The sequence below is a fragment of the Phyllopteryx taeniolatus genome, chromosome 18 (genome assembly GCF_024500385.1).
Source record: "Phyllopteryx taeniolatus isolate TA_2022b chromosome 18, UOR_Ptae_1.2, whole genome shotgun sequence".
NCBI lineage: Eukaryota > Metazoa > Chordata > Actinopteri > Syngnathiformes > Syngnathidae > Phyllopteryx > Phyllopteryx taeniolatus.
In genome coordinates, this window is record NC_084519.1 from 7,759,332 (window position 1) to 7,786,653 (window position 27,322).

General features: G+C 45.1%; 2 protein-coding genes across 5 annotated transcripts; one reads left to right on the forward strand and one right to left on the reverse strand.

Moving 5' to 3' along the window:
* Positions 1-2,682: 2,682 nt before the first annotated feature.
* Positions 2,683-4,039, forward strand: sox11b (SRY-box transcription factor 11b). Its single transcript, XM_061754422.1, has one exon. It carries the CDS (start codon positions 3,075-3,077, stop codon positions 3,822-3,824), a length of 750 nt encoding a protein of 249 aa, XP_061610406.1. The 5' UTR covers positions 2,683-3,074; the 3' UTR covers positions 3,825-4,039.
* Positions 4,030-25,092, reverse strand: kidins220b (kinase D-interacting substrate 220b). 4 transcript variants are annotated; one of them, XM_061754406.1, is made up of 28 exons: positions 24,908-25,092; positions 24,068-24,223; positions 22,443-22,541; positions 21,650-21,748; positions 21,462-21,560; positions 21,226-21,324; positions 20,777-20,875; positions 20,495-20,692; positions 20,190-20,288; positions 20,022-20,120; positions 19,841-19,939; positions 19,249-19,426; positions 19,014-19,178; positions 18,420-18,599; positions 18,181-18,346; positions 17,909-18,060; positions 17,546-17,835; positions 16,343-16,483; positions 15,128-15,475; positions 13,924-14,068; positions 11,564-11,726; positions 11,315-11,493; positions 10,427-10,659; positions 9,697-9,822; positions 9,081-9,218; positions 7,093-7,191; positions 6,783-7,019; positions 4,030-6,653 (listed from the first exon to the last, which is right to left on the reverse strand). In XM_061754406.1, exons 2-28 carry the CDS (start codon positions 24,197-24,199, stop codon positions 5,538-5,540), a joined length of 5,178 nt encoding a protein of 1,725 aa, XP_061610390.1. In that variant the 5' UTR covers positions 24,200-24,223; positions 24,908-25,092; the 3' UTR covers positions 4,030-5,537. The 4 variants fall into 4 exon arrangements, with proteins under 4 accessions (XP_061610390.1, XP_061610389.1, XP_061610391.1 ...); XM_061754405.1 differs by having other exon boundaries at positions 21,226-21,327; XM_061754407.1 differs by lacking the exon at positions 9,697-9,822 and having other exon boundaries at positions 21,226-21,327.
* Positions 25,093-27,322: the final 2,230 nt, after the last annotated feature.

Genomic DNA, 27,322 nt, shown 5'->3' on the forward strand with positions numbered 1-27,322 from the left:
CAGACCATATAACAATACCCACAGACATATATTCTTTATCCTCTACGGAGAACAAGTAATATTACTGCCGTACTGAGAAGCCGAGAGAGGAGCTGAGTCCAGTTCCGTATATCTGTCTTATCCTGCCCCCAGGTGGCCCAGGTGTGCACACCAGAATGAGCAGTAGGAGAATTGCTGGAGAAAGTTTATTCTTTTTAATTATGTCATTACTGTATGTTTATATAAAGTATATTATAGAGTGCTATTTTTCTTGTTAAAAAAATTACAAAAACGTGTTGTTTTTTTGAGAGGCTGGAACGGATTAATGGCATTTCAAACCATTGCAATGGGGAACGATGATTTGAGGCACATGTGTTTTGAGTTACGAGTGGGGTAAAGGAACAAATTGAGCTCGTATCGCAAGGCACCACTCTATAAATGTAAGCTCCAAGTATGTCGGTTCAATGGCAATTATACGGTCTAGTACACATTACAGTCTACAATAGACAAACACGCACTACTGAAAAGCTTGACTATCACGGTAAATGATTGAAATGCAATTTCTTCTTGATCATCAAATGTAAGCGAATGTAACAGATGAACAATAGTCTTGAGAATGCAGATGCAGCCCCTCCCCCACATAATGAATAAGACGAGGGGCGTCGGGACGCCTCCTTTGTGTCCCCGAACTCAAACACAATAGAAGCTCTTCACGAGCGACGCATACTGCTCCACTTCCACGTTGCACACATTTGGAAGGTTTCCCACAAAAAAAAAATCTAATTCTAAAAGAAGTATAATAAAGTTGCAGCAATTAATCGACAACTACTCGATTACCAAATTAATTGACAACTATTTTGATAATCTGTTAATCGTTTAGAGACATTTTTTTTAACTTAAAATTGTCCAAACCGGAATTTCAGCCTCTCAACAGTAAATATTCTCAGATTTATTTAGTCCTCCATGAAAGCAGGCTGATTTGATTTTTGCGTTTAATCAAAATAAGACATTTCCAAACATCTGCTTTTACTTTGGAAAACAACGGTCAACATTTTTGCCGGTTTTCAGACAGATATTACAGACCAAACCAGGAACTGAATCTAAATCAATTTATGTGTGTGCATTCTCTGCGCAGTCAATTTGAAATAATGTCCTGTTTTTCCATAAAGGGATGGAAATAAAAATTTTCTTTTTTTGATTAATCGAAAAAATTATCGACAGATTAATTGATTATTATTATTATAATGGTTAGTTGCAGCCTTGAAGTTAAGCACTGTTAATGGTAAACATTAAAAGCAATAAAAAAAAGTTTGTTAATTTTGACCCTTCATTAGCCTAGTGACTAGTGGTTACCAGAGCTGCATTGCATTTTTGAGGTTCTGGGTTTGAATCCCTTCTGTGTGGAGTTTGCATGTTATCCCCATGCTCGCATGGGTCTTTCCTTGCACCCTCCCAAAACATGTCAGCATTTTAGCTTCATTGGAGACCAAGAAATTGTCTCTTTGTGTGAATGAGTGGGAATGTTGTTTTGTCTATTTGTGGCAGGCGACCAGTCAGAGGTGGCAAAAGTAATGTACTCATACTCTGTACTTAAAAACTCACCAAAGAGGCCAAAAAGTCTGCCAAATTTGAATGAATAAAACAAAAATACAATTAAAAAAAATCTCCATGTATGTAAAGTAAGGATCTGAAATCATGAAAAATAAGGGCTGCCCTCGAGCTGCAGGACTGTGTGGGTGTTTCTGTTGAGGGCACTGGAGACAGCCCTTCACCTGTCAATCAAATACGTTCGCTGGTACGCTGTGTGTTCAAGTGTTTGAGCCCGTTTTAGCCCTCCCCCCCAAAAAATCCATCCAGTTGAGACGTTGACAAAGAGATTTAAGCTATATTTCAAGAATTCAGTGCTAAATTGTTGTCAGTCTTCGTTTCACGTTTTCAGAACTTACCTTCACATTTAATGCATTCAGAAACAAAACACGAACATGACTTCGGTGCGACTTTAGGTAGAAGTTCAGATACTTAAAAAGTGCAGTGTATAAAAGAATGGACGCATATAAACTTTTGATAATTTTGGAGTCTTACTGCTTTGAATGTGACGTCACTTCCTGATTATAGTAACAATTCGCGTTGAGGTGACGCTTTCTTTTGGGAAACAGTGTCAGGCAAAAAAAAGCCAACGAAAAAGAAACCTTCAGTTCATCAGTTGATGCTTCCTGCACTCAGCTCTTGTGAGGGACACTGAAGGCAATTCCAACAATTTTTTTTACCCCTCAACAATTTGGTCCAATTTCAGATTGGTGAAGTTTAAATTTCATTTTGTGTACTACTGACACTTGAAATGTAAAATGTATGATTTTACTGCAACTTAAGCCTCCACACATCATATTCAAGATTCAACATTCAAAATATTTGTCATGTGCACAGGAAAAACACAAAAGTAACACTGAGCAATTAAATTCTTACTTTGCCAGTCTCCCTTCACTTAAAGAAAAAGACAAAACCAAAGAACAATTATAAATCATGAAAGTTAAACACTGAAACAAAGGGGGGCACTTTACAATTGTGAATAATCACAATTTTTAAAAGACAGTGCATTCTATGTGAATTCTATTATTCAGCTTCGAATTTAAGCATCATGGAAGCAAATGATATAAAAGCAACAAACATTTAATGTTAATATAGAACATTATTGGTATAATTTGTCACTCGGTGACTTTTGATCTGAAGGATTTCAATTCAACGAAATAAAAAAAAAATTCCCATTGAAAAGTGGCAGAAACTGTAATGGGCGGGCACTGGCTATGATTGGCTGTGAAAGCGACAAAGGCGGGAAGGAAACTAAAAAAAAGCTGCGCTGCGATTGGCCGAGACGCCAAAAAGGCGGGCAATCGTACAGTAAGACGTGCTGCGATTGGCCGACGGCAGCACGGTGGCGCACACTTACCGGTGCGTTAAGAAGACGCCGGCCGGGCGGTTTATCTGAGGCGGTAACTCACGAGCTCCACGCTCGCTCGTTCGCTTTGTCGGCACGCGAAACGGAACCGGGCCGGCTGGTTGAAAAGCGTGGCAGTCGGAGGTGACATAGGCTGGCCACCATGCTGAAGCAGCAGCAGCAGCAGCAAAAAGCGGCGTCTCACGTTAAACGGCCCATGAACGCCTTCATGGTTTGGTCCAAAATGGAGCGCAGGAAGATCATGCAGCAGTCGCCCGAAGTGCACAACGCCGAGATCTCCAAGCGGCTCGGCAAGAGGTGGAAGTCGCTGGACAAGTCCGAGAAGGGTCCGTTCATCCGCGAGGCTGAGCGGCTCCGCCTGCAGCACATGGCCGACCACCCGGACTACAAGTACCGGCCCAGGAAGAAGACCAAGACGGGCGAGGCCGCCGATAAGAGCGGCCGAGGAGCCAGCAAGCGGTCGAACCCGCAGCAGCGGCAGCGGCAGAGGCCGAGGTGCCGCTTCGTGCTCAAGCGGGACTTCAACGACTCGGACGACGACGAAACTGCCGCAGAACCGGAAGAAGATTCGGTTCGGCTCTTCTACAGCTTAAAGAACATGACGCGCCAGGCCACCGGAACCTTGTACCTGGCCTCTTCGTCGTCGTCCTCGTCTGGGTCCAATTCGTCGTGCTGTGGAGACGACCTGGAGCGCGACCAGCAGGACCCGTTCCCAACCAGCCCCGCCCCCTCGGAACCGGGCAACCTGAGCCTGTCTCTAGTGGACAAAGACTTGGACCTGAGCGGTACTGAGCGGGGCCGCGGCTCTCACTTCGAGTTTCCGGACCACTGCACGCCCGAATTGAGCCGGATGATAACCGGAGACTTCTCGGACCTTCTGTTCACCTACTGAGCCGAAAGTGCCGCAAATGACTGTTTTACCTCACAGTTTTCCTTTTTTAAAAAAAACAAAAAAACAACATTTTCCTATGATTTTCACGCACTTGTTGCAGTTTGACCTTAGTCCTGCGAGGTTTTCTGTTGGTCACGTGACAAATTTGGATTTTCTGTTCCGTTTTGTGAAATTTGAAAAACGTGTGGCAGAAGAATAAATCAGATGCAACTCAATCTCATTTTTATTCTTAAATACGTCACATCTTCATGCACTTTTTTTCTACTTCATGACAGGTAATGAATGACATGCGCATTATACTTGTACTGTACTTCATTAGTTGCTAACATTGACATTTTAGAAATACTTATTGGTTATGTCATTAAGATCTTGAGTTATCACTTTAAACATCACATCCATCAAGTCACAGAGGGCGGGGCTATAGTCAAGGGAACACGACATTGGGCAGACTGCCTGTTAATCCCAAATGTTTGTAAACATCAAGTTTCAGCACATGTTGACGTTAGGTTTTAAAACAACAATTTTTATAAAACATCTAAACCCCCTACCTTTTTTTTTGCACCATGGCCCAGTTTCACGTGAAGCAATACTTTGACAGACCGGCATCTTTACACTGAATGTAGTTGTAATTAATGGGATGTTCCCATTTCAAGAGTAATTTTTCTTTTTGGCAGTCATCTTTTTTTATTTTCTTTTTTCTACCAGCGCCAAGACGAGCAGTTTGATGTGCACCAAGGTGCAGATTTTCAAAATATAAATTTTCAGACTGCTGATCAATAATTTTTTGTTCAGTCTTGATATGCAGTGCAGTGCAGTACCAAATGGTCCATGGACCGGGCATGGTGGTTGGGGACCGCTGACATAAACAACATCAAGCACGAATTTGGTGTCACGACAAGTTAGCTCACGTCTACACACAAAAACACCAAACATGAGAAGGGTTGCAGAGGTGTGGAACATTTACAGAACGTTGAGCTGGGGAATTTTAGAAATATTCCAAATTGAAAACTCTCCATGGGAAGCTATGAGAATTTAGGGTAGAATGAAGCCTGGTATCACATTCAAGCATAAATATAACATGCATACAAAACCTTGCCTCTCCTTGCCCACACACGAATTACAGTACCTTAATTGCACCTTTTTTATTTTATTTTTTAGCTCATGCGCAACGCAAATTTTGGCTCACAGCACAAAGCTAAAAAATATCGACCTAGCGACAGCTCGTAACTTGAAAAACGCAAGTCGGGGCACCCGAAAGTCCAGGTACCACAACTGTACTTGCAGGCAATCTGCTTGTTTTAGTCAGGATTATGTGCAATGTTTTCCCCCCCAACTATACAGTGGATCACCCGCACAGTCACGGGTCAGCGATTGAGCAATTTGCACATTTTAGTGGGAAATTATCCCATTATTTGTGGTATTTTTTCCTAATCCACTGCTATATTCACATTTTTCAGAAGAAAAAAAAGTTTTGTTTTTTTCATGGCAATTATAATGAGCGTCAATTATTCGCAGATTTTCTCTATACACGGTGAGGCAATGTCCTTATCCCCTGCGGATAGCGGGGTCCACTGTATTTCAGTTCCTTCTTCAGAGCCAATGTTCAATTTTGTAAATTCATGATTATTCCCATGGAAAGTTCCCAACTTTGAAAATTCCTAAAATTTTGAAACCCTAATCATGAGTCACATGATGCTGCAGGTTTGCCATTGGTCACAGGATGCTCTCCCGCTCCTCTCCGAAGGAGACAACATCGGCTGCCAGGGTGCACACCTCCGGAGGGTCTCCTGGCTTCAGGCCCCTCTTCAGGTGGACTACCCGCACGTTCTCGTTGTTGGGGCCGGGCCGGGTGGTGGTGGTGGTGGTGGTGGTGCTGGACGTGGGCGGGATGATGGCGTCGCTGGCGGGGGAGGCGGTGTTGGTGTGCGGCGTCTGGCAAGGGTGCTCCCCCTGCTGAGCGTTGGTGTTGTTGTTGAGGGTGACGCTGCTGGGTGTGCGGTTTAGGTTCCAGGTCTTGGCAGCGGGCCAGGCCTCCTCAGGGCTGCAGATGGACATGCGGGTCTCGGTGGGGTCCTGGAGGGTGGCGGGGAGGGCTGCGGGGGGGCTTTGCTTCCGGGCGGTGCCGTCCTCGTTTAGCTGGATCAAGTCGGCGCGTTCCGTCTGCGACAGGTCAGCTTCCTCATCCTGCAGCGAATGGTTGGGCGAGCTCTCGTTGGAGCGCACGCCCGAGTCGGACGAGTCCTTCTTGTCCAACGTGGCATCTGACAAGTAATCCTTCCCCTTCAGGGCCAGGGAGCAGCCGGCCACTTTGGCCTCACCCGCCGCCTTCCCGTCTTTCAGCAACAGGGTGTCGGACTCCTCGGATTCCTCGTCATCGCTGGTTAGCTTCTGGTAGCGCAGACTGCCACCACCACCCGCCTTGGTACCTGGGAAAAGGCTGCCTCGGTCTGCTGAGGTCTTGCGGGCCAGTAAGAACTTGGAGGAGCCATGGTCTCCTTTTTCATCTTCTTCGGTGATAGGATCCAGTGCTTCGCCACTGTCGGTGTTGTCGGGCGGCGCTTTACCGCCACCCCTCTTACTCGCGAAGGCCTTGCGCCCGTCTTGCTCGGCACCATCCTTGCTGCCCTGGTCTAAAGATGGCGTCATGAAATGTCCAGGCTGTGGCTGGACCAGTTTATCGCCGCCACCCTCCAGCTGGGCCATCTGGGCGATGTACTCCTGGTAGGCGCATCGGTACTCGGCCTGCTGCTTATCCGTCAATTTGGCGATGTCGTTGCTGGATTCCTGCGAATTGAGGCTCGTGATGCTGCCGGTACGCTGGGGGCCGCCCTGGGGACACACAAACAAACGCAAACCAGCATGGTCACATGACAGAAATATGTGTCCCCGACTAGTTAGCACTGAGCCTGCAGCCAACGTTACATCAGAATAGTTCAACTTATTGGAAAGTTTCCTGACCATCCATTGCGCGTTGGCATATCTGGGTGGCGGCTGCTCGTCCAAGCCAATCGTGCTGAGGTCATCGAAGCTCAGAGTGAAGCTGTACATAGGGGACATGTCGCTGGGGGCGTTGCCGGTACGGGGCGGTGCCGTAGCCCGCCGGCCCACCTCAGGATGGACCCCCGCTACGCTGCCTTGCTCGCTGGCAGCCTCCTCGTACAGCACCTGACTCTCCACCTGACGCATTTCCAGCACCTGCGAGGACAGGAAGTGAGGTCAGTGTGGGCAGGACCTGTTAGTGTGGCGAGTGTTTGAGCGGCGCACTCACGCTGGCTCGGAAGAGCTGCCAGTCTCCAAAGTTCATGTTCATTTCCTTCTTCAGCTCGTCCAAGTTGCACTGCGACAGGACTCGGCCGTTCACATTGGCCTAAACAGCAAGAACACGATGAAGATCACGGACCTCAAGAACATCATAAAGATGAAGATTTACAGGAGGAGTCAAACTCATTTTAGGTCAGAGGTCACATTCACCCCAATTTGATCTCAACCAGTCCTGACAAGTATATTTGTGGCTGAACAAGCTTTAAGTAATGAGAAATTTCCAAATTTTTCCCAATAATTTGGTGGAAATAATTACAAGTACCTGTACATTTTGAAAACATTCACATTTATTGATTATCTTGTTCCAAATCATAAGGAATCTATTTCTTAACAAAAATGAGATCAATTTCAACATTATGAATCAGTTCTTTTCATTGATTCATGCAACTTACAGATAAAAGTGGATCTATATATGTAAAAGCATGTTAAGTTTTAGAAACCAATTTTACACTTATATGAATTTCCACATCTGTCTTGACAACCTCAAGTGACTCCTCACCCTATACAAACTAAAGTGGGAACTCTTCAGAAAGAGGGTGCAGTTGTCTCCTGCCTTTTAAATGTATATATATATATATATATATACACAAATACACATACAAGTCATGGCAGTGCATGAAAAAAAACACCCAAAAGGGTTCCACCCAACCAACTTCTTTTGAACTGAAGCTATTGACTAATATTTTGCTATATTCAGTGTCTTTAAATCTGTCTAAAGGAGATATTCATTTTCACAAAAGTGTATTCTTGACAGTGGAAAGGTGGCATAGGCTTACTTTGCGCCTGAAACTTGTCATCTTTTCATTTTCAAAAGTACCAGGTGTCAAATCGTGAGTAGCACCCAATTTTCACAATGTCATTTAAGTGATAAGTGGTTTGTTACGTGGTGATCAGTGCACCCTCCAGTGGACAAAATTAGCAACAAGTTACTTTTAGTGAAAAAAATGTAATTATGTTTTCTCTATCCTCACGGGCCAGATTAGACCCCCTGACGGGCCTGTTCTGGCCCGCGGGCCGTAGGTTTGACATCCCAGATCAAGAATAAGAAGAATGTTGATCACAATGACGTAGGGCTGCAGAATTTATGGAATTTTAATCGTGATCATGGATTTTGGCTTCCACAATTAAACTAGTTTATCTATTTTTTTATTCCAGGCGAGTGACGTTAGTAAGTCCAATGTAAAGTGGCAGAGAGCCCTGCAGGGCAAATCTCTTCGGCCAGCTGGAAAAAATGGCAGAAAAATAGTTAATGTACTAGAGAAGAAATACGTGATTCCTTTGTGCAATTATTTCTTCAAAGTGGCAATACCGACATCATGTGAAAAACAACAGCATTCAGGCCGGTCTCCTGTTGAAAAGAAAAAGTCAAGCCAGCCGCCACAACAAATGTTCATACTATGCATTGCTAATGCCGCCCCGCCTGATGATGGACATTACTAATGCATGGTATGAACAATCATTGTGGCGGCTGGCTTGACATCGACTGGAGGCTGGCCTAACCGCAGTGAAAAACGCCGGGAATTAATAGAGGGGGGGAATCACAACTGTCAAGTTCTTTGCAGTTTGTTACCCCGACTGAATGAGAAGTCAGCGCTTGAAGCCTAATTTTTCTGGTTTAGTTTAGCTTATATATAATGCCTCTGCTTCTATGGAGTTGCACTTTGTGATTGCACTCTGCAATAGCATATTTATTCAGTAGAGCACTGTTGAATACATTTCCATCTTGTATCATGTATTGTTATTTAAAGTTTCATTTTGTACTGAAAACATGTTTACATATTGTTTGTTGAAAAGTAGTGCAATAAAAATACAGATGATTTCCTGAGCATGAGAAATAATTGTGATTAATAATACTGATTAAAATATTGGTCAAAATAATCATGTTTGTCAATTTGGCCATAATGGTGCAGCCCGACGATGACGTGCGTGGCTCACCTTCCTGATGGTGGCGGTGTACGCAGCCAACATGCTGTGGTCGATGCCCTGGAGTTGTCTGACGCGCTCGCACACACCGTCCGTTGTCATGGCGCTTAGGAGGATGGCCGGGGACGCCGAAACCACAGAAGCGGAGCCCTGAGGGTGACACAACGGCTTGTTATTTGTTAAAGTCGTCTCTATGGCGACACCTTTAGTCATGTGACCCCCAGGAACGCTTTTTGAAGGGATTGGAGATGTTTCTAACCATAGACATACAGGTATATTAGTAGATGCCTTGTTTGGTGTCGTGTACTTTTAATTTTTTCGGTAAAGTGGAAAAAAAAAGTCTGAAAATAATTTTGGGGATTTTTGTAGTATTTCTTGTATTGTATCATCTCTTTAATTGACACAACGAACGGTCACTGTCGGCCGTAACAATGGAAACAACAACAACAAAAAACTACTGTTTCGCCAAAGTAGGACTAAACACAGGATCATCATCATCAAGCCAGTGTCTATGTATATAAGTCTATGGTTCTAACCCCTTCGTATGAGATGTTTGTGATAGATGAAAGCGAGGAAATGTTGCCAACGTAGGATGAGACTCACTGAGGCTGAACGTGGTGGTACTTACACTTGCAGAGGCGTCGCGGGGGGCTGCGCTCTTAGCGAGCATGCGAGGAAGGAGGTGTGATGGGTAGGCCACCACCAGGGGGCGTGGCGGCTGGTGAAGGTGATGGTGGTGGTGAGGGAAATATGGCTGAGGCAGAAAGAAAATGAACACAACACAACACAACACAAATGAAACATGAACGTGACAAACGATGGATGGGAAGCAAGGGCTGTCCTCACACTGGCCGTCGCGTCTTGACTTTTTTCCCTTTCCTCGCTCTTCCACCTTCTCATAATGCACACGTGCATACTCACAGTTGACAACAAGGCACTCTAGAGTTGCCACACCAGCGGATTATCCGAAGGGAAGATGCATTTTCGGGGTTTAGGCATTGCTAGCTAGCGAACCACCAAGTTTGAATTGAAAATATCCACCAATAAGCTTGTAGGGCTGAAATTCTGAGGGGTTCTCCGAGTCGACATGTCCAAATTACTGTGATGTTTCAAACGGTGTCTGTTGCCCTGAAAACTCGACTTAAATAGCGCAAATTGAGAATTTTGTTGTTAGAAGAGCAGTGTGGGCCGAGAATAGGTCATGTCCTTTAGTAATCAATATTTTTTTCCTGAATTCATTGGTTATATTCGAATTTAGAGACGTTTGTTTGAAGTGCTCATAGTTTTTTAGAAAACTCCACAAAAATGGCAGCCACTCATCAGGTTACTACCATATAGGGCACGAGCCTAAAACTCACCCTGTTGTAGAAGGGGTGCTGGGGTCCGGCCATGCCGCTGTAGTAGCTACTGTGAGGCGGTGCAGGCGAGACCACGGCCCCCGCCGGCAGGTTGAAGGGTCCGCTGAAAGAGGCGGACGGCGAGCACGCCGACGACACCTGACTGTACATGGAGGTGGGCCGGGGCTGGACCTCTTGCACGGTCGGGTAACCCACAGCGCCCAGGTTCACCTGCTCACGGGCCGCACGCACATCTGGGTACGATACGAGGAAGTGTGTGAGGACAAGGAGTGCAAACAACAGGATGGCAGCATGAGGAAATAAAGAAAAATGTAGAGAAGTAAAAAAGATGCAGAAAAGGACATATACAAGGATGAGTGATAAGTATGCACAGAAGGAGACAGGAAGGAGCAGAGGATGTAGGGAAGGAAGGGCATGAAGGAGGATGTAGAGAAGAAAGAATGAGTGGAAAGAAGATACGGAAAGGAAACGGATGACATGAAAGCCTGTAGAAGGACTTAAAGATGAATGAAAACAAGGAATGTTGATTGAATAGGATGTAGAGAAGAAAATGTGGATGACAGAAGGTAGAATACGATCTCCAGAAGGACATGAATCAGAGAAGGACGTAAAGAAAGATGGAGGATGATGATGTAGAGAACGAATGATGTAGACAAGGACGGAATAAACAAAGGACGATGGATTAAGATGTAGAAAAGAAAACGGAGATGGCAAGAGAAGTATGTAGAGAAGGAAAGCGGGGAAGGATATAGAGTAGGAAGGCAGTGAAGGAGGGAGAAAAGGAAGGTGAAGGACATACAGAAAGAGGTAGAGAAGAAAAATGTGGATGACGACAGAAGCATGTAGAAAAGGAAGGTGAAGGATGCAGAGAAGGTGGTGCGCAGGTACCAGCAATGATTTCTCGCAGTTTGGGGTCGAGGTTGACGGTGCAGGGCAGGAAGGTGCGTATGTCCCTGGCGGTGAGAACGGGCGTCCGCGAGGACAGAAACACCTCAAAGCTGCGAACGTCCCCGTCGATTTCCAGCAGAGGTTCCACGTCTTTGGTGGTCGGGATGTTTCTCAGCACCCTGACAAAGACAAACGTCACCTTTGGCCCGTCGCGGCCCAGAGCGATCCATTCCAGCAGCAACCGCTCACCTCTCGTAAATGTTCTTGAGCGTGGCCTGGTCGGGAACGCCGTCGCTCTCTTCCAGGAAGAGGATGAGCCAGGACGTCCTGTAGGGCCACTGCTCCGTCAGGTTGATCCACGAGGCCAGACGGTCCCAGTTGAACGAGATCTGATTGGCTCTAAGCAGACGGCCTGCGCGCAGTTAAACCGGATCTGATTGGTGTGAGCCAATTGAGGCTAAAAACTCAACTTAACTGACGCCCCTTAAAAACATGCCATTGGGGCTGTCAAAAGGTTTTTGTTTGGCAATAAATTAAAACAACAACTCTTGCGAGCACAAAGGCAATGTGGGTCACATGCTATAGTTGATGATACATGGGTAATTTTAATAGAATATGATCAATAACGGTGACATGGCCCACTGAATTTCCTCTTGAAAGGCAATTAATCTTACTGATATCAGTATTTGAATTATTGACAGTTGTTATGCGTCAAAAGGTCATATTTGTTTAAAAAAAATAAAAATAATAAATAAAAAAAATAAAATAAAAAAATCGAGTAATATTTTTTAAAAACTTTTAATGTCAAAATGGCTTTACTTTTAGGTGTCTGAAATGTTTCATGATTTGCAAAAAGTTTTCTGAAGATGTTAATTACATTATTGGATATATATATAAGATTTTTATCCTCTTGCTTATGATGCCTTTTCCATGGAAACTAACACATTTGCATCTTGTCTTCAGAGTTCCTTTTTTGGTTCTCTTACAACCCCAATTCCAATGAAGTTGGGACGTTGTGTTAAACATAAATAAAAACAGAATACAATGATTTGCAAATCATGTTCAACCTATATTTAATTGAATACACTACAAAGACAAGATATTGTTCAAACTGAGAAGATATATGTTCAAACTGATAAACTTGATTGTTTTTAGCAAATAATCATTAACTTAGAATTTTATAGCTGCAACACGTTCCCAAAAAGCTGGGACAGGTGGCAAAAAAGACTAACAAAGTTGAAGAATGCTCATCAGACACCTGTTTGGAACAACCCACAGGTGAACAGGCTAATTGGGAACAGGTGGGTGCCATGATTGGGTATAAAAGGAGCTTATACAAATTGCTCATTCACAAGACAAGATGGGGCGAGGTTCACCTCTGCGTGAGAAAATAGTCAAACAGTTTAAGGACAATGTTCCTCAATGTACAATTGCAAGAAATGTAGGGATTACATCATCTGCGGTCCATAATATCATCAAAAGGTTCAGAGAATCTGGAGAAATCACTGCATGTAAGCGGCAAGGCCGAAAACCAACATTGAATGCCCGTGACCGTCGATCCTTCAGGCGGCACTGCATCATAAACCGACCTCAATGTGTAAAGGATATCACCACATGGGCTCAGGAACACTTCAGAAAAACAATGTCAGTAAATACAGTTTGGCGCTACATCCGTAAGTGCAACTTAGAACTCTACTATGCAAAGCAAAAGCCATTTATCAACAAACCCCGGAAACGCCGCCGGCTTCTCTGGGCCCGAGCTCATCTAAGATGGACTGATGTAAAGTGGAAAAGTGTTCTGTGGTCCGACGAGTCCACATTTCAAATTTTTTGGGGAAATTGTGGATGTCGTGTCCGCCGGGCCAAAGAGGAAAATAACCATCCGGACTGTTATGGAGGCAAAGTTCAAAAGCCAGCATCTGTGATGGTATGGGGCTGTGTTCGTGCCAATGGCACTGGTAACTTACACATCTGTGAAGGCACCGTTAATGCTTAAAGGTACATACAGGTTTTGGAGAAACATTTGCTGCCATCCAGGCAACGTCTTTTTCATGGACACCCCATCTTATTTCAGCAAGACAATGCCAAACCACATTCTGCACGTGTTACAACAGCGTGGCTTCGTAGTAAAAGAGACTAGACTGGCCTGCCTGCAGTCCAGACCTGTCTCCCATTGAAAATGTGTGGGGCATTATGAAGTGTAAAATACGACAACGCAGACCCCGGACTGTTGAACAGCTGAAGCTGTACATCAAGCAAGAATAGGAAAGAATTACACCTACAAAGCTTCAACAATTAGTGTCCTCAGTTCCCAAATGTTTATTGAATGTTGTTAAAAGAAAAGGTGATGTAACACAGTGGTAAAGATGACCCTGTACCAGCTTTTTTGGAACATGTTGCAGCCATAAAATTCTAAGTTAATGATTATTTGCTAAAAACAATAAAGTTGATCAGTTTGAACATTAAATATCCTATCTTTGTAGTGTATTATTTTACACGTCTTTATCATTATTGATCAAATTATATGAAAATGACCCATGTAAGGATTTCTGGTTACATGGAGGACGCGAGTAACATGAAGCAACTAATCAGCTCAATCAGCCACTGACCGGTGACGGAGACGATGTTGAGGAGCCTCCTCATGCTCTGGGGACTGATGTCCGTGAACCAGTCTTCAGTCACCATCAGCTTGGTCAAGTCAAACGACATCTGGCGAGTCACCGAGCGCTGCGCTTGGCGCCGCCGGTACGTGTCCTGCACACATGGGCACACGTCAGACTCATATGCATGTACCGAGGTTCGAATCGTTTAGGATTTTTCCTGTTTGAGTTTTTATTTCATTTTTACATTTATTTGTTTTTTATTTCATTTTTACATTTTGCTGTTCAAATTGAGTTAGTTTTAAATATTTTTAAGCAGATTTGATAGTTTTTATCATTTTATTATTTTTAAAATACTTAGTTTTAGTTGTTTTTCATAGTTTTATTTTTGTAACACGGGGTGTTTGTCAGGTCACAATAAGTATTGTGTAATAAAAACTAGGGCCTGACCGACATGGACTTCTTGAGACCAATGCCAATTCCTATATTTGGGAGAATAAAATTCAAAAAATCGGTCGATTAATTTAAAAAAATATGTAACGAATAAAATAACTTTTTTTGGGTCACTTAACGTTTACAACAATAAAGATATGAATTTCAGGCAGAACATTTGACTGTTTTACAATACTTCGTGCTTTAGTATTTATTTAACTTACAACATAGAAAAAAATCGACAAAAAAAACCCAAAAAACAACAAAAAAAAAAACGACAGATTATGTTTGTCTTATGTTGTAATGTGTATTAAAAAATAAATAAATCAATAAATAAATCAAAAGCGCTAATATCAACCAAGTATAATATCGGCCAGTTTCTGATATGGGCGATATCGGCTTCTTCTGCTTCTTCCTTGACAATCACACTGTTTTTATCGTTTAACAAAAGTGAAAAAGTCCAATATACTGTGTGTGATGCCTCAAAACTCGATCCGGAGTCGCAGTCTTCGTCGCAGCACGTCTGTAGACGTGCAAGGCTAAATTGTTAAATGTGCAGGTGCGAGTCGCCAACTGTCATTTTTTTCACGATGGTCCATTCCAGTCGGGTTCGGCTATGTCGCACGGTTTGCATTGGGCCAAAGGTTAGATGCAGATAGTGTGGCCGTTCCGTTTCAGTTCAGATGGTTTTATCGTAAACACTTGTTTATATTTTGTTAATGAAAATATTTTTTTTGCAATTTTAGTTTTTGTTCATTTTGATTACCCGTAAAAACCTTACCCGGCGGCTGAGGGTGGTCTTGCTGCCAAACTTAGTGAGTTCTCCCAAGCTGTGCTGCGACAACTTCCTGTCCAGCTCCTCATGCCATCCTCCACCCTCAGCGTTGGCTGCGTCCCCGTTGACAGGCACGCCAGTGGTGCCGGTGGCGGCACCACCCATCTTCCTGGCAGTGGACAGGCCTCTGCTGTTGAGGAAGACAGGCAAGTGGACGATGTTCCTCATGTAGTCGTGTCCATTGACAAAGTCCCGCAGGACGGTGTTGAGGTTCTGGTTGATGGCCTTGATGATGATGTGTGGGTCGCTGGCGAAGATGGAGATGAAGGGACCTTTGGAGAACAGGACTCTCACCTGCGGGACCACGGACACCGTTTAATGTGCGGTGAATTCTTGCTGCCTACTCTTGTGATTCCTAACCACGGTGCTGAGAGATCATCCATGTGGTGTGCTGCAGGAAATTTGTATATACAGTAAACTTCCGCCTATTATGAATGCAACATACATGGCAGCATCCTCGCATTTAAAAAAAATCTAATTATCTGTAAGACATTTATTTTTAAGGGCAATATTGTAAGATGGGTTTGAATGGATATGAAGTATTTTCATCATAGTTTAGGGTAAGTTTATGTTTCAGAACAGAATAATTCTTTAATGTCCACTGAGGTGGAAAATTGTGTTTGGCTCACCAAGTATATGGCAAACATCATTAAAATTCAGATATTTACATACAGTACATAACACCTATAATAAACACATTAAAAAATAGGAATAAAAGCAAAGATACAATAAAAATAAATAAAACATAGTAGTGGAGCAGCGCCAGTCGTCACTTTGTGGAGTTCAGAATCGTGATGGCACTTGGAATAAAAAAAATGTTAAAAGTACCTTTGGCCAATGAAGCTGTGAAGCGCCTCCCAGACTTCAAAAGCTCACAGTGTTTTAAACTATTAAGACAGGCAATACATTTTTTTTTTTTAAAAAGCGAATAGCGGGGGTTTACGGTATGTTATATTACGTAGATGGTCTGAATTATTTATTTGTTTATCCATCAATGCCAGTGACGTATAGTAAGAGGCAAAACAATTAAATGCTCTTTCACTAGATGGGATAAGGTACATTATTTAAATTGTCCAAATAAATTGTGCCTCAATGCAGTAAAGGTTGGAAAAGACCGGGCTACCCTCTCAAAAATATTTAGAAAAAGTGCCGTCATCTCACCGTGTCGAGCATCTGCAGAACTTTATCCTGTTCACATGAGTCCAAGCTGTCGATGACCACCGCCAACCTAGTCTGATGCTGGGTGAAACCATCGATGGTTTTTGCCATCTTGGCCATGAGCTCCACCTCGGTCTTCAGAACCTGAAAGAGACGTCTGCTTCAGTCGGTCCTTTCCTGAGACAACACGACAACCCATCCCATATTGCCAAGGCAGATCCTTAAATTAAATGGCGACAAGGTGAGTGTTAGTCCTGTATTGAAGTACAGTAATCCCATGCTATATCGTGGATTACTTCTTGCAGATTCAGTGCATCGTGGATTTTTCTTTATTGGTGAGTGTAGTGCAATTATTCACCTGCACATTTCTGATACAGTAGGCATTATTGGCTATTTGATTTTAATGTGGCAGTGGGCTCTTATTCTTAGCGGACAAAGAAACCTCACTGAGTAATCTCAACTCATACGTTGGGTAAATCACCAAATTGCTTGAGAATACACAGAACACGACCAAAATGACATTGTTTAAAACACAGGCCGGAGTTTTATGAAATAATTCACCAATACCAACCTTAGCCCGACGAATAGCTAATGTAAACACTCATGACAATATGGACAGGAACAAATGCAAGTACAATGTTTAGCTTGACTTTATACAATGACAGAATTGTAGTTAAAAACATCACCACTATAAATTCTGGGTTTCCATAATGCTTTTCGGTGACTCCGATGCTGCAACCGTCAGTGTGAGGAACGGTGCCAATGCTTAAGGTAGGAAATCGCCTGTTGACACTATGTCCGCATGGGCTGTTGTTCACGTCACTAAAGCACAGAGCATGAAATAGGCATAATAGGCATGTCTTGTGTAGAGGGTGAGGATGGTGAGGTCAAGTTCACAAATAACTATGCCCCTCTAAAGTATCACATATTAGAATTGCATAGCAGGAAATGTATTCATTCATATAGTAATATAATAAATAATTGGTCGCTACATCCCAGATTTAATCTATTGCGGGGTTTTCTGTCATGTAATCCCTTGCATAAACGAGGGTTTACTGTACTTCATACTTCAGGTATAGCATCCATGTGCGAATTTTGCTGTGGTGACAAATACGATGACAAATCCTAATGCTTCCGTTGCGTGCAAATGTGCCACCTTCTGTGAACGCCCACGCTTCATCTTAACTTGAAGAGAAATCTCCTGACCTTCATGAAGCCTTCACTTTTGAGCTTGTGCATCTTGTTGGCGGCGCCATGCAGCCGCTTCCTCTGCGAGTTCAGCACAGAGTCGGAAACTCGCCACCACGTGCGGCAGTTAAGCAGGAGAGCCACGCCCACCACGCTGCCCAGCGCTATCAGGACGGCGTTGACCGTGTCGTTGTCGCCACTCACTCGGAAGACGGCCATCAGCGCCATGCCGCTCACCAAGCACGCCATCACCAGCGCGAACAGCACAAACGACGGCACGCAGCAGGTCTTCTTCCACTTGCTTTTTCCTGCACCCACAGGAAGTTGTTGTGCATGAGTTTTCGCCCGTACGTGTGTGTGTGTGTGTCTGCATGCGTGCACCTTGTGTCTCGTCAGTCTTGAAGACTCTGAAGAGGCGAGTTGCGAGGAATCCAAACTCCCTCTCACAGGCGTCTGACAGCGTGGCAATCATTTCGGCCATAGACGTCTCGCCGCCGACGCTTGACAGTCGATTATAATCGGTGAACAGAAACCTGCAGCATGCCATGGCGTTACACTATTACATCACCATGCCAATTATGCCATTGTCATGACATCACTGTGACATAAGTATCACATCGATGACGTAACTATGACATCATCATGTCCGTTACCTGACTGGTAGTGCTCGGGTGCTTTGCTCCGGGAGCTCCGGTGGGTTAACAAACATCAATTTGAGGAGAAGCTCCATGTATCCGACATGTCGGGCCAGGCGGTTGCTGAGGAGCCACGCCCAGTTCCAGTTGTCCCCCTCACGCCGGCCCCCAAAGTACACCACCACTGCGGGCCACAAAGAAGAAGGCCTATTAAGGGCAGAAGAGCACGACGATGTCGGCGGCAGTGCAGCGCTCACCGAAGAAGACGTAGAGCAGCGCCAGCAGGCTGAGCGAGACGGCCACGGCCAACTTGGGGTCCAAGGTGAAGCCCAGCACCAGCGCCACGGCGCCGCAAACCAACAGAGACAGGACGGCCGCCAGCCACGACAAACCCAACAGCGGCTCCATCTGCTGGCCCGCGAACGTCTTCATCTCGTCTGATCACAACACAAGCACACACAAGTCTTTGGAAGTCATGTGTGTGCTTGTTGACCTGCACGGTTATAGTTTAACTAACGGTGGAAAAAGGTTTTAAAGTTATTTATCTTGGTCTCATAGTTGTATATCCCAAAAACCAGCCGTTTGAACAGGGGTGTGTAGACTTTTTATTGCCACGATAGCTTCCTTTCAGCTCCATTGTTAACACTTGTATTACTGACGGTGTTCGTAGAAATAAATACATAAAAATATATACTACTGTTTTTTCTTAATTATTGGTGATGGGTGGCCTTTTTTGGCTTGAGCACCTGCCCCTCAAAATGCCTGTGCACTTGCCTGCATATTGATATTGTTTGTCCATGTGTCTGCGTGTGTGTGTGAGCATGTTCACGTGTGTGCGTTTGCACACTCACCCTCAAGCTTCTTGAGCAGGAAGGACTTTCCGCTGCCCCACTGTGCGTAGAGACCCACGCAGATGGGCGGCTGCATGGTGGGCTCGCTGAGGATGTCGGCGAGAGCCGAGCTGTACAGGTCGTAGCCCAGCATGTCGCCGTCTGACTCGGTGGGCGACAGGTGACCTACGGGAGGGAACGGGCGCTCGTGAGCGAGCGAGCGAGGGGGCGGGGCGGTAAGGGCGGCGGCACATACGGGCGCCAAAGATCTGCGTGAGGATGCTCTTCTGGTGGCTGCAGTCGATGTTGTATGGCGTCTCGCCCGCCTTGTTGGGACGGTAGAGCAGGCGGCCGTCTTTGGGGTTCCTCAGGAGGAGTTCCGCCAATCGGCGGCTGCGTCCCCGGATGGCGATGTGGAGGGGCGTGTCTCCTTTCTGGGGAAATTAAAACAGGCGGGGAAATTTTCAGGGTGTTCAATGGATTGCACACGGACCGTTTTGAGTCAGAATGTTGGCGGTGTCGATTCGATGCACTGAGAATGAAACGACCTGGATGAATGACAATATGGAGGTCTTTTATTTTGAAACCACGCTAATGTAACATTCACTTTATTGTAAACACATGCATCTATTGAAAAGCAACAAACAAATTGTTGAATTTATGGTTTTCCAATTTCAAAAGACGATCACAGAGTGTGGATATTCACATCTCTGTGTGTATGTACGTGTGTGTGTCACTGAGTGTGGATTCACTCATCACTGTGTATGCGTTAAACGGTTGTGTGTGTGTGTGTGTGGTAACATGTCACTGTGTGTGTGTGTGTGTGTGTGTGTGCGCATTTGTCCGACCTTGTCGACGGCCGACACCTTGGCCCCTTTGTCTAGCAGCAGCTCGACGATCTCGATGCTCCTCATCTTGGTGGCTTTGATCAGCGGCGTCTCGCCGTCCTGAAACAGGAAGCGGAGGCAGGCGTCGCTGCGACTTCCTGTTCGATCGTTCGGCGCAGCACAGGCCTCGGGCGCGTCTCACCTTGGTGCAAGTCTCCGTGTCGGGGTTGCACTGCAGGATATCGCGCACCATGGAGGCATTGCCTTTCTCTACTGCCCAGTACAACGCAGTCTTACTCTCCTGAACACACGGTCATCATCACCATCATCGTTTTCAGCATCATCAAGGTCACATGTGCTTGGCACTCACCTGTCCTCTAATATCGATGTCGGCGTATTTGTGCAGCAGAGCTCTGACGATTTCCACGTGACCCCCCCTCACCGCCCCAATCAGAACCGTGTCGCCGCTCTGCAAGCACACGCCCAAAGACACACCTTACTGAGTCACAGTTGTAGTAGACGCACATTACATATTTTTTAAATTAAATCGGCCCATTTATCGGTCATTGGTATTTTACTCTGCCGAATATTGGAATATACGGACTATTGGAATCGACATCGGCCCTATTCTCAAGGCACCCTTGTAGGAACAGGAGCCGTGTGGCAGCGTCTTACCCGGTCGGGAATGTTGACGTAGGTGCCGGCGTCCAGGAGGTCCTGCACAATCTCTGTGTAGCCTTCTTTGGCTGCGATCATCAGCGCCGTGTTGCCATCTTTGTCCGTCATGTTGACGTTGGGGTTCCTCTTGAGGAGCTCCTTCACCACATCCGTGAAGCCGCCCTTCACCGCCACGATCAGCGCCGTCATGGAGTTCTGTCAGGAGGGAGGCGCAAGGTGGGCGTCAGTCGGGCGCAGCGCAGTCACCATGCGTCGCGATCGCTTGCGATTGACGCTTACCGCCCCGTCCTGGTCAACGTCGGCGCCATTCTCCAGCAGGTGCATGACACACTCGAAATGGCCTTTCCTCGATGCCCAGATCAGAGAGGTGGTTCCGTACTAACACACGGTGACCCACAAATATGTGCGCACACATACAAACACACAACACGTGCACGCCCGCACACACACACGCACACACACAGTAAGAAACAGTGACACGTGCACACACATAGTGACACACGGTGAAATACACACACAGTAATGCATGCACAGTGACATGTGCACATTCACAGTAACACACACACACAAAGAAATTCACAGACAGTGACGCATCCACACACACAAAGTGATACAGTAAAATTCACAGTAACACACACACACACACACAGTAACACACGCAGAGACACACAGTGACACATGCACACACACATGAAAGTGCGTCAAAAGGCTGCTGCGTGCGTCGTCACCTTATCAGAACAGTTGACTTTGGCGCCGCTGTCCAACAAGAGTTTGACGACGTCCTCGTGTCCTCGCCCGGACGCCCATATGATGGGGTACACGCTGTACTGCTGGCGCAAGGGGGGTGGGGCGGCGAGGGTATGGGGTCACACCAGATCTTTAACATCACCTGATACTGACTTGATTGCTGCGTGTCTGTGCGGAGGTTTCAACAGCGCCCTCCGCTGGCACACGTGTGCGCTACCTGTCCGGTGGTGTTGGGGTTGGCACCGTGCTCGAGCAGCACCTTGGTAACCTCCACGCGACCTTTGTAGGAGGCCCACATAAGCGCCGTCCATCCTCCCTGCCACACAAACACGACATTGAAATGACGGCACGTCGCCGCGGGACTGCCGGCGCCCGACTGGCCGCCGAGACGGACGGGAAACACACCACGTCGCGATGCTCGATGTAGGCGCTGTTCTCCAGCAGCTCCTTGACCACCTCCACGTGACCTTCTTTGGCGGCCGAGATCAGCGCCGACCAGCAGTCCTGACAACATACATAAACACACACAAAATACATCAATACACATACACACACACGCATACAGACAAAATGAACACAAAAATACACAAACACACACAAATGGATGCAGTCACAAACAAATGACAACACACACATACCCATGCAATACAACCACACAAAAAGACACAAACACACACAGTCACAACACACGGATAAAACACACACAAACACCCACACCCAAAAGACATACACACACCCAAGCAACACAACCACACAAAAACACAAATGCAAGAACGTACAAACAACACACACATGCACACACAATTGCATGCATACAGACACACACAAGACACTAAATTTATACACACACGCAACAAAACCACACAAACACATTTATACACAGATGCAACAAAACCACACGAACACACACAATAAACACAACCAAAATACATTCACACAAATACATGCCCACAAACATACACAAAAAAGACAACACACACACAAAAAGACATGGCCATCCACACATATACACATAAAACATGCACATAAACACACATCATATAAACCCACACAAACATGCATGCACACATTAACACACACACAGACATTTAGAATGCCATCCGCAGCACCCATTTTGTTGCCAGGCAACGACGCTGCTCCACAACGCAGTCCCTCGCCCCTCCTCCCCCACTCAGCAGCTTGCGTTTGTTTGTCTCACCACGTCGTCCAGGTTGACGTTGGCTCCCCGCCGGATGAGCTCCTGCACGATGTCCAGGCTCCCCTGCTCGGCGGCAAGCATCAGCGGCGTCTGTCCGTTCTGCCAAAACACCACCAAATCACTCACTCATTCGCTACTCCCTCATCACTATACGGTACACACATTTCTACATTGTGCACCTAGATGGTTCATTAAAAGTCCCTTGCATACAAATCCCTTTGCCGATTCTGATATTTGGCAGAACAAAATTCTGATAACCAATTCATAGGCCAATTAATTGAAAAATAATGAACAAACTTAAGTCCCTTAACAATTACAAATGATAAAGATATGAATTATAGGCAGAACATTGGACTACTTTACGATACTTGGTTCTTTTGTATTTGTTTACCTTTTAGTGTATTTTAGTCCAAGTCAATCAAACTATCATACGCTTTTACTGAAAAGCACCATTTTTCTTGATATACTGTGTACGCTTGCATATTTGCCGATTCACCTATTTGCAAATTGTTTTTAAATTTTTTGGGGGGCAGGCCGAACCAACCACCATTTTTCATACGAAAACGGTTATTGGAGGTATATCTGTGTTTATCCAAGAATTTGTGGGGTTAAGAGAAAAATAAATGTCAATGCAATTATAAAGGGAGTCAATTAATTAATAGGTATCATCATTTTGGCAGATATGTTTAAGTAGATAAATATATTTGTATAAGTAATAAAATACTGTGTACTGTCTGTCTCAATTCACATTTACTTTCAAAAAGATTTAGTTTTTGTCTGTTCATGAATGTCTATCCTGCTCTGCCCGCGACCTAAAGTGAGCTTTTGGTCCCTGTGCGATTGAGTGTGACACTGGGGCCTTTTTTCAAACCGGCAAAAGTCAGAAAAAAAAAAAACCAAACAAACAAACAAAAAACAGCTGATTTGTGCCGATTTATTTTTTAACAACCTAAGACAAAGATAATGACATTCAAACAAACTCAGTCAATTCTGTTGTAAATTTAAAAAAAAATAAATACTAAAGGGAAAAAAATATTGTAAATCAGTCAAATGTTGTAAGCATTAAAAATGATAAAATAAGTTATTTTATACATGATCCATTATCGGTCGGGCCCTATTTGACACCACTGAGTAGCGGACAGGCGGCACGGTGGCCGACTGGTTGGAGCGTCGGCCTCGCGGTTCTGGGGACCCGGGTTCGGTCCCCGGCCCCGCCTGTGTGGAGTTTGCATGTTCTCCCCGTGCCTGCGTGGGTTTTCTCCGGGCACTCCGGTTTCCTCCCACATCCCAAAAACATGCATTAATTGGAGACTCTAAATTGCCCGTAGGCATGACTGTGAGTGCGAATGGTTGTTTGTTTCTATGCGATTGGCTGGCAACCAGTTCAAGGTGTACCCCGCCTCCTGCCCGATGACAGCTGGGATAGGCTCCAGCACGCCCGCGACCCTAGTGAGGAGAAGCGGCTCAGACAATTGATGGATGGATGGATGATTAGCGGACAACCTACACTGACTACACATGTCAGCAGCACTACAAATTGTCCAACTCAACTATATAGGTCACGATATTCCTAACACTACCTGCGTGACGCCCACGCCGTTAACCACGCTAGCATCGTTACGTACGTCGCTGCGTCCGTCCACTTCCTTGAAGCGGTCCAGATGGTCTCGCAGCGCCGTCACATTCTCCTCCTCCACGTAGCCGAACAGCTTCTGGATGGCCAGAGTGGTCATCTTGATGGACGTGGTGGTGTCCATGGTGGCCTTTCCTCAATACGCCCCCTGCAGGCAAATGCACACAAAACAGGCTGTCACTTCTGCCCCCTGCAGGCACACCCGACACACACAACACGGCCTGCAGGGGGAGTGGAAGTGATGCCGTCATCCACCTGTCACTGCATCACTTTGATTAATGAAAAAATAAATAAATCTAAGTGATGTTTATTATCAGCACGTCTTTAATCAAATTCACACATAAAAACTATAATACGCTTTATTGCATCAAGTGACGCCCATTTGTCGTATTTTGAAATAATGACTGACTGCACTTTGTCGTTGCCATGGCAACACGGCATAGAGCCATTACGCCAACGTCTGTCGTTGTGTAAACTGATAAATATATTAATATTAAAATAGAATAATATTTGCAATATGTGGATAAAAAACCGCGCTATTATTTATTTGAAAGTCAAAAGCAAAAATGGAATATTTCCTTTTTGCTGCTAATATGACGTCCATGCAAGCGTTCAACGTCGTCGAAATAACCTTCCGAGTTCTCCGTGACATTGACTGATTGATTCTCGTTTAGACGTATCAGCACACAAACAAAATGGCGAAGGTCAATGAAAGTATTGACATCATAACACATTTTGAGACTCAGTCTTGAAGCGGGTTTTAACCTGCCAGGTGTCAATCAAACAGCTCAAGGATGCTTGCTGCCCTTCAGAACGCGACAACCGTGTTTACCGGGAGAATCACGTCGTTTGGTTTGGGTCCAGTCGGTCTTCTTGGCTGTTCTGCGCGGTATCGACGAAGAGGTCGGAGGGTCTTTTTGGATTTCTGTCGTATGTCAGCTCAAGCTCCTTCTTCATCCCAAACAACAGCAGCAGCCATCTTGCTGGAGACAAGCCTGCCGCACGTCAAATACTGGCAATCACAAACATATTTCCGCTTACGTCTGACAAAGTAAGAGCACAGTACGCTACTTGTCGCTCAGCAACGTAAAACCACGAACTGTTATTCACCTCTCCCGTACATCTAAAGTTGATGTGGTTCCAAATATTAATATTTGCTGAACATCTTCTGGTTTCTGGTCGCTCGGCACGAAGCCCAAACGGCCGAGAGCACCGGACACTTTATTTTGAAAGATTGTTGTGTTGTTATTTCAAAGCATCGTGAAGCATTTTACAAAATACTCGAATGCTGGAATGCAGGTGATGAAAAATAGCAACATGGGAAATGTCAAAGTAACGGTGGTCATCCCGCGCCGACCACACATCCAAACTCATTTTATGTCTTCATTTATTTTGAACTCATTGAGACCCGGCAACCCGCTGCGCAGTGGCTCGATCTGGAGGCGTCGGGGTGGGACCTTCATCATGTTACAAAATGAATTTTGAAAGTGTTTATGATGTTGACGAGACGTGACGTGACTCTTTGACCCTGAACACAAATGTCACACGAAGGCCTTTTGAGTTGCTGCCGTGCATATTGCATATTTCAGAATTCTGTTATGCTCATGTCATGTTGTTTGAAGGCAAGTGTTTCGCTAGTTGCAAAACCTTGATTGAGCCGAAGACACAAGTTTTACTTTCCAAACATCACACGACACGACACCAAACAAAAATGTCACAACAAAAATATATACACCGAAATAGTGATGATTTAATCTCAAATTTCTTGCCAATTTACTTTCTCTGTGTCAAATGTTTCTGTTGACAAGTTAGATACACAGGTTAATTGAGAGTTCACCAATGTTTTTCACTTAAAAAAAAACTTCATTTCAACATGCGTGATTCAAATATGGTACCACCATATAGCGCCGCCCCTGATTTGGGGTATTTTGGGTGTTCGCTGTCATTCATGCCAGTGTGCAATGATGTATGGCAGCCATATAAGGTATAATATAATAACAACTTAAACAAAGCGGTGTTTGGAAACTCAAGCAAGCTATATTTTTTTTTTTTCATTTTGGAGGTGAGGGGATTCCATCCGACAGCTGTGATATATAAAATATGACTTAATACTGCCACTTTATAGTATATTGAATTCCATTTTCCACACCGGCTATGCAGTGAATTTGGTCTCCACTTTTGCCAGTGACGTCACACCAAGACATGGGCGGGCGTGACAATTTGGACGTTCCAAAGGCAATGAGTTATTTACCAATTGCTCCGAAATGGATTGATATTATTTGAAATGACTGCCGTTTCATTTTATTGAGCGAAAAATACATGAAATCAACTTGTTAGTGAAATATGGACCATTAAGCTCCATACCTCCTTTATTCCTGTATTTTGTTTTATGTTTGATTTTATTTTTATGTACAGCACTGTTTGCTGCAGTTGTTTTTTAAAGCACTCTATAAATTGTGTTGAGTTGAGTCGATAAATGAAGAAGGAACCAAGACCCCACAGTGGCAGGCGCCGATCTTAACGACTTGGTCGCAGCTGCCCAGAAGTCTAGAATAACAATCTGCCTTGTGGTTATTAATCATTAAGTTGTTATGTTTGTGTCAAAGTGCAAAGATGTGAGTGGCTCTTATCTCCTTGTTGTACTGCTTGGAAAATGAGCAGTTGAGAACCACTCAGTGCTCTATATACACAAACCCCAATTCCAATGAAGTTAAGACATTGTCCATCCATCCATTGTCTTCCGCTTATCCGAGGTCAGGTCGCGGGGGCAGTAGCTTTAGCAGGGAAGCCCAGACTTCCCTCTCCATAGCCATTTCCTCCAGCTCTACCGAGGGGATCCCGAGGCGTTCCCAGGCAAGCCGTCCCAAGCCACCTCATCTGGCTCCTCTCAATGCGGAGGAGCAGCGGCTGTACTCTGAGCCCCTCCCAGATGACCGAGGTTCTCACCCTCTCTCTAAGGGACAGCCCGGACACCCTGTGGAGGAAACTCATTTCGGCCGCTTGTATCCAGGTCAGCCTCACAACATCCAGAGCCTTTAGGAACTCCGGGCGAATCTCATCCACCCCCGGGGGCCTTACCACTAAGGAGCTTTTTAACCACCTCAACCCCAGATATAGGAGAGCCCACCTCAGAGACCCCAGACTCTGCTTCCTCATGGGAAGGCGTGTCGGTAGAATTGAGGAGGTCTTCGAAGTATTCTCCCCACCGACTCACAACATCCCGAGTCGAGGTCAGCAGCACCCCATC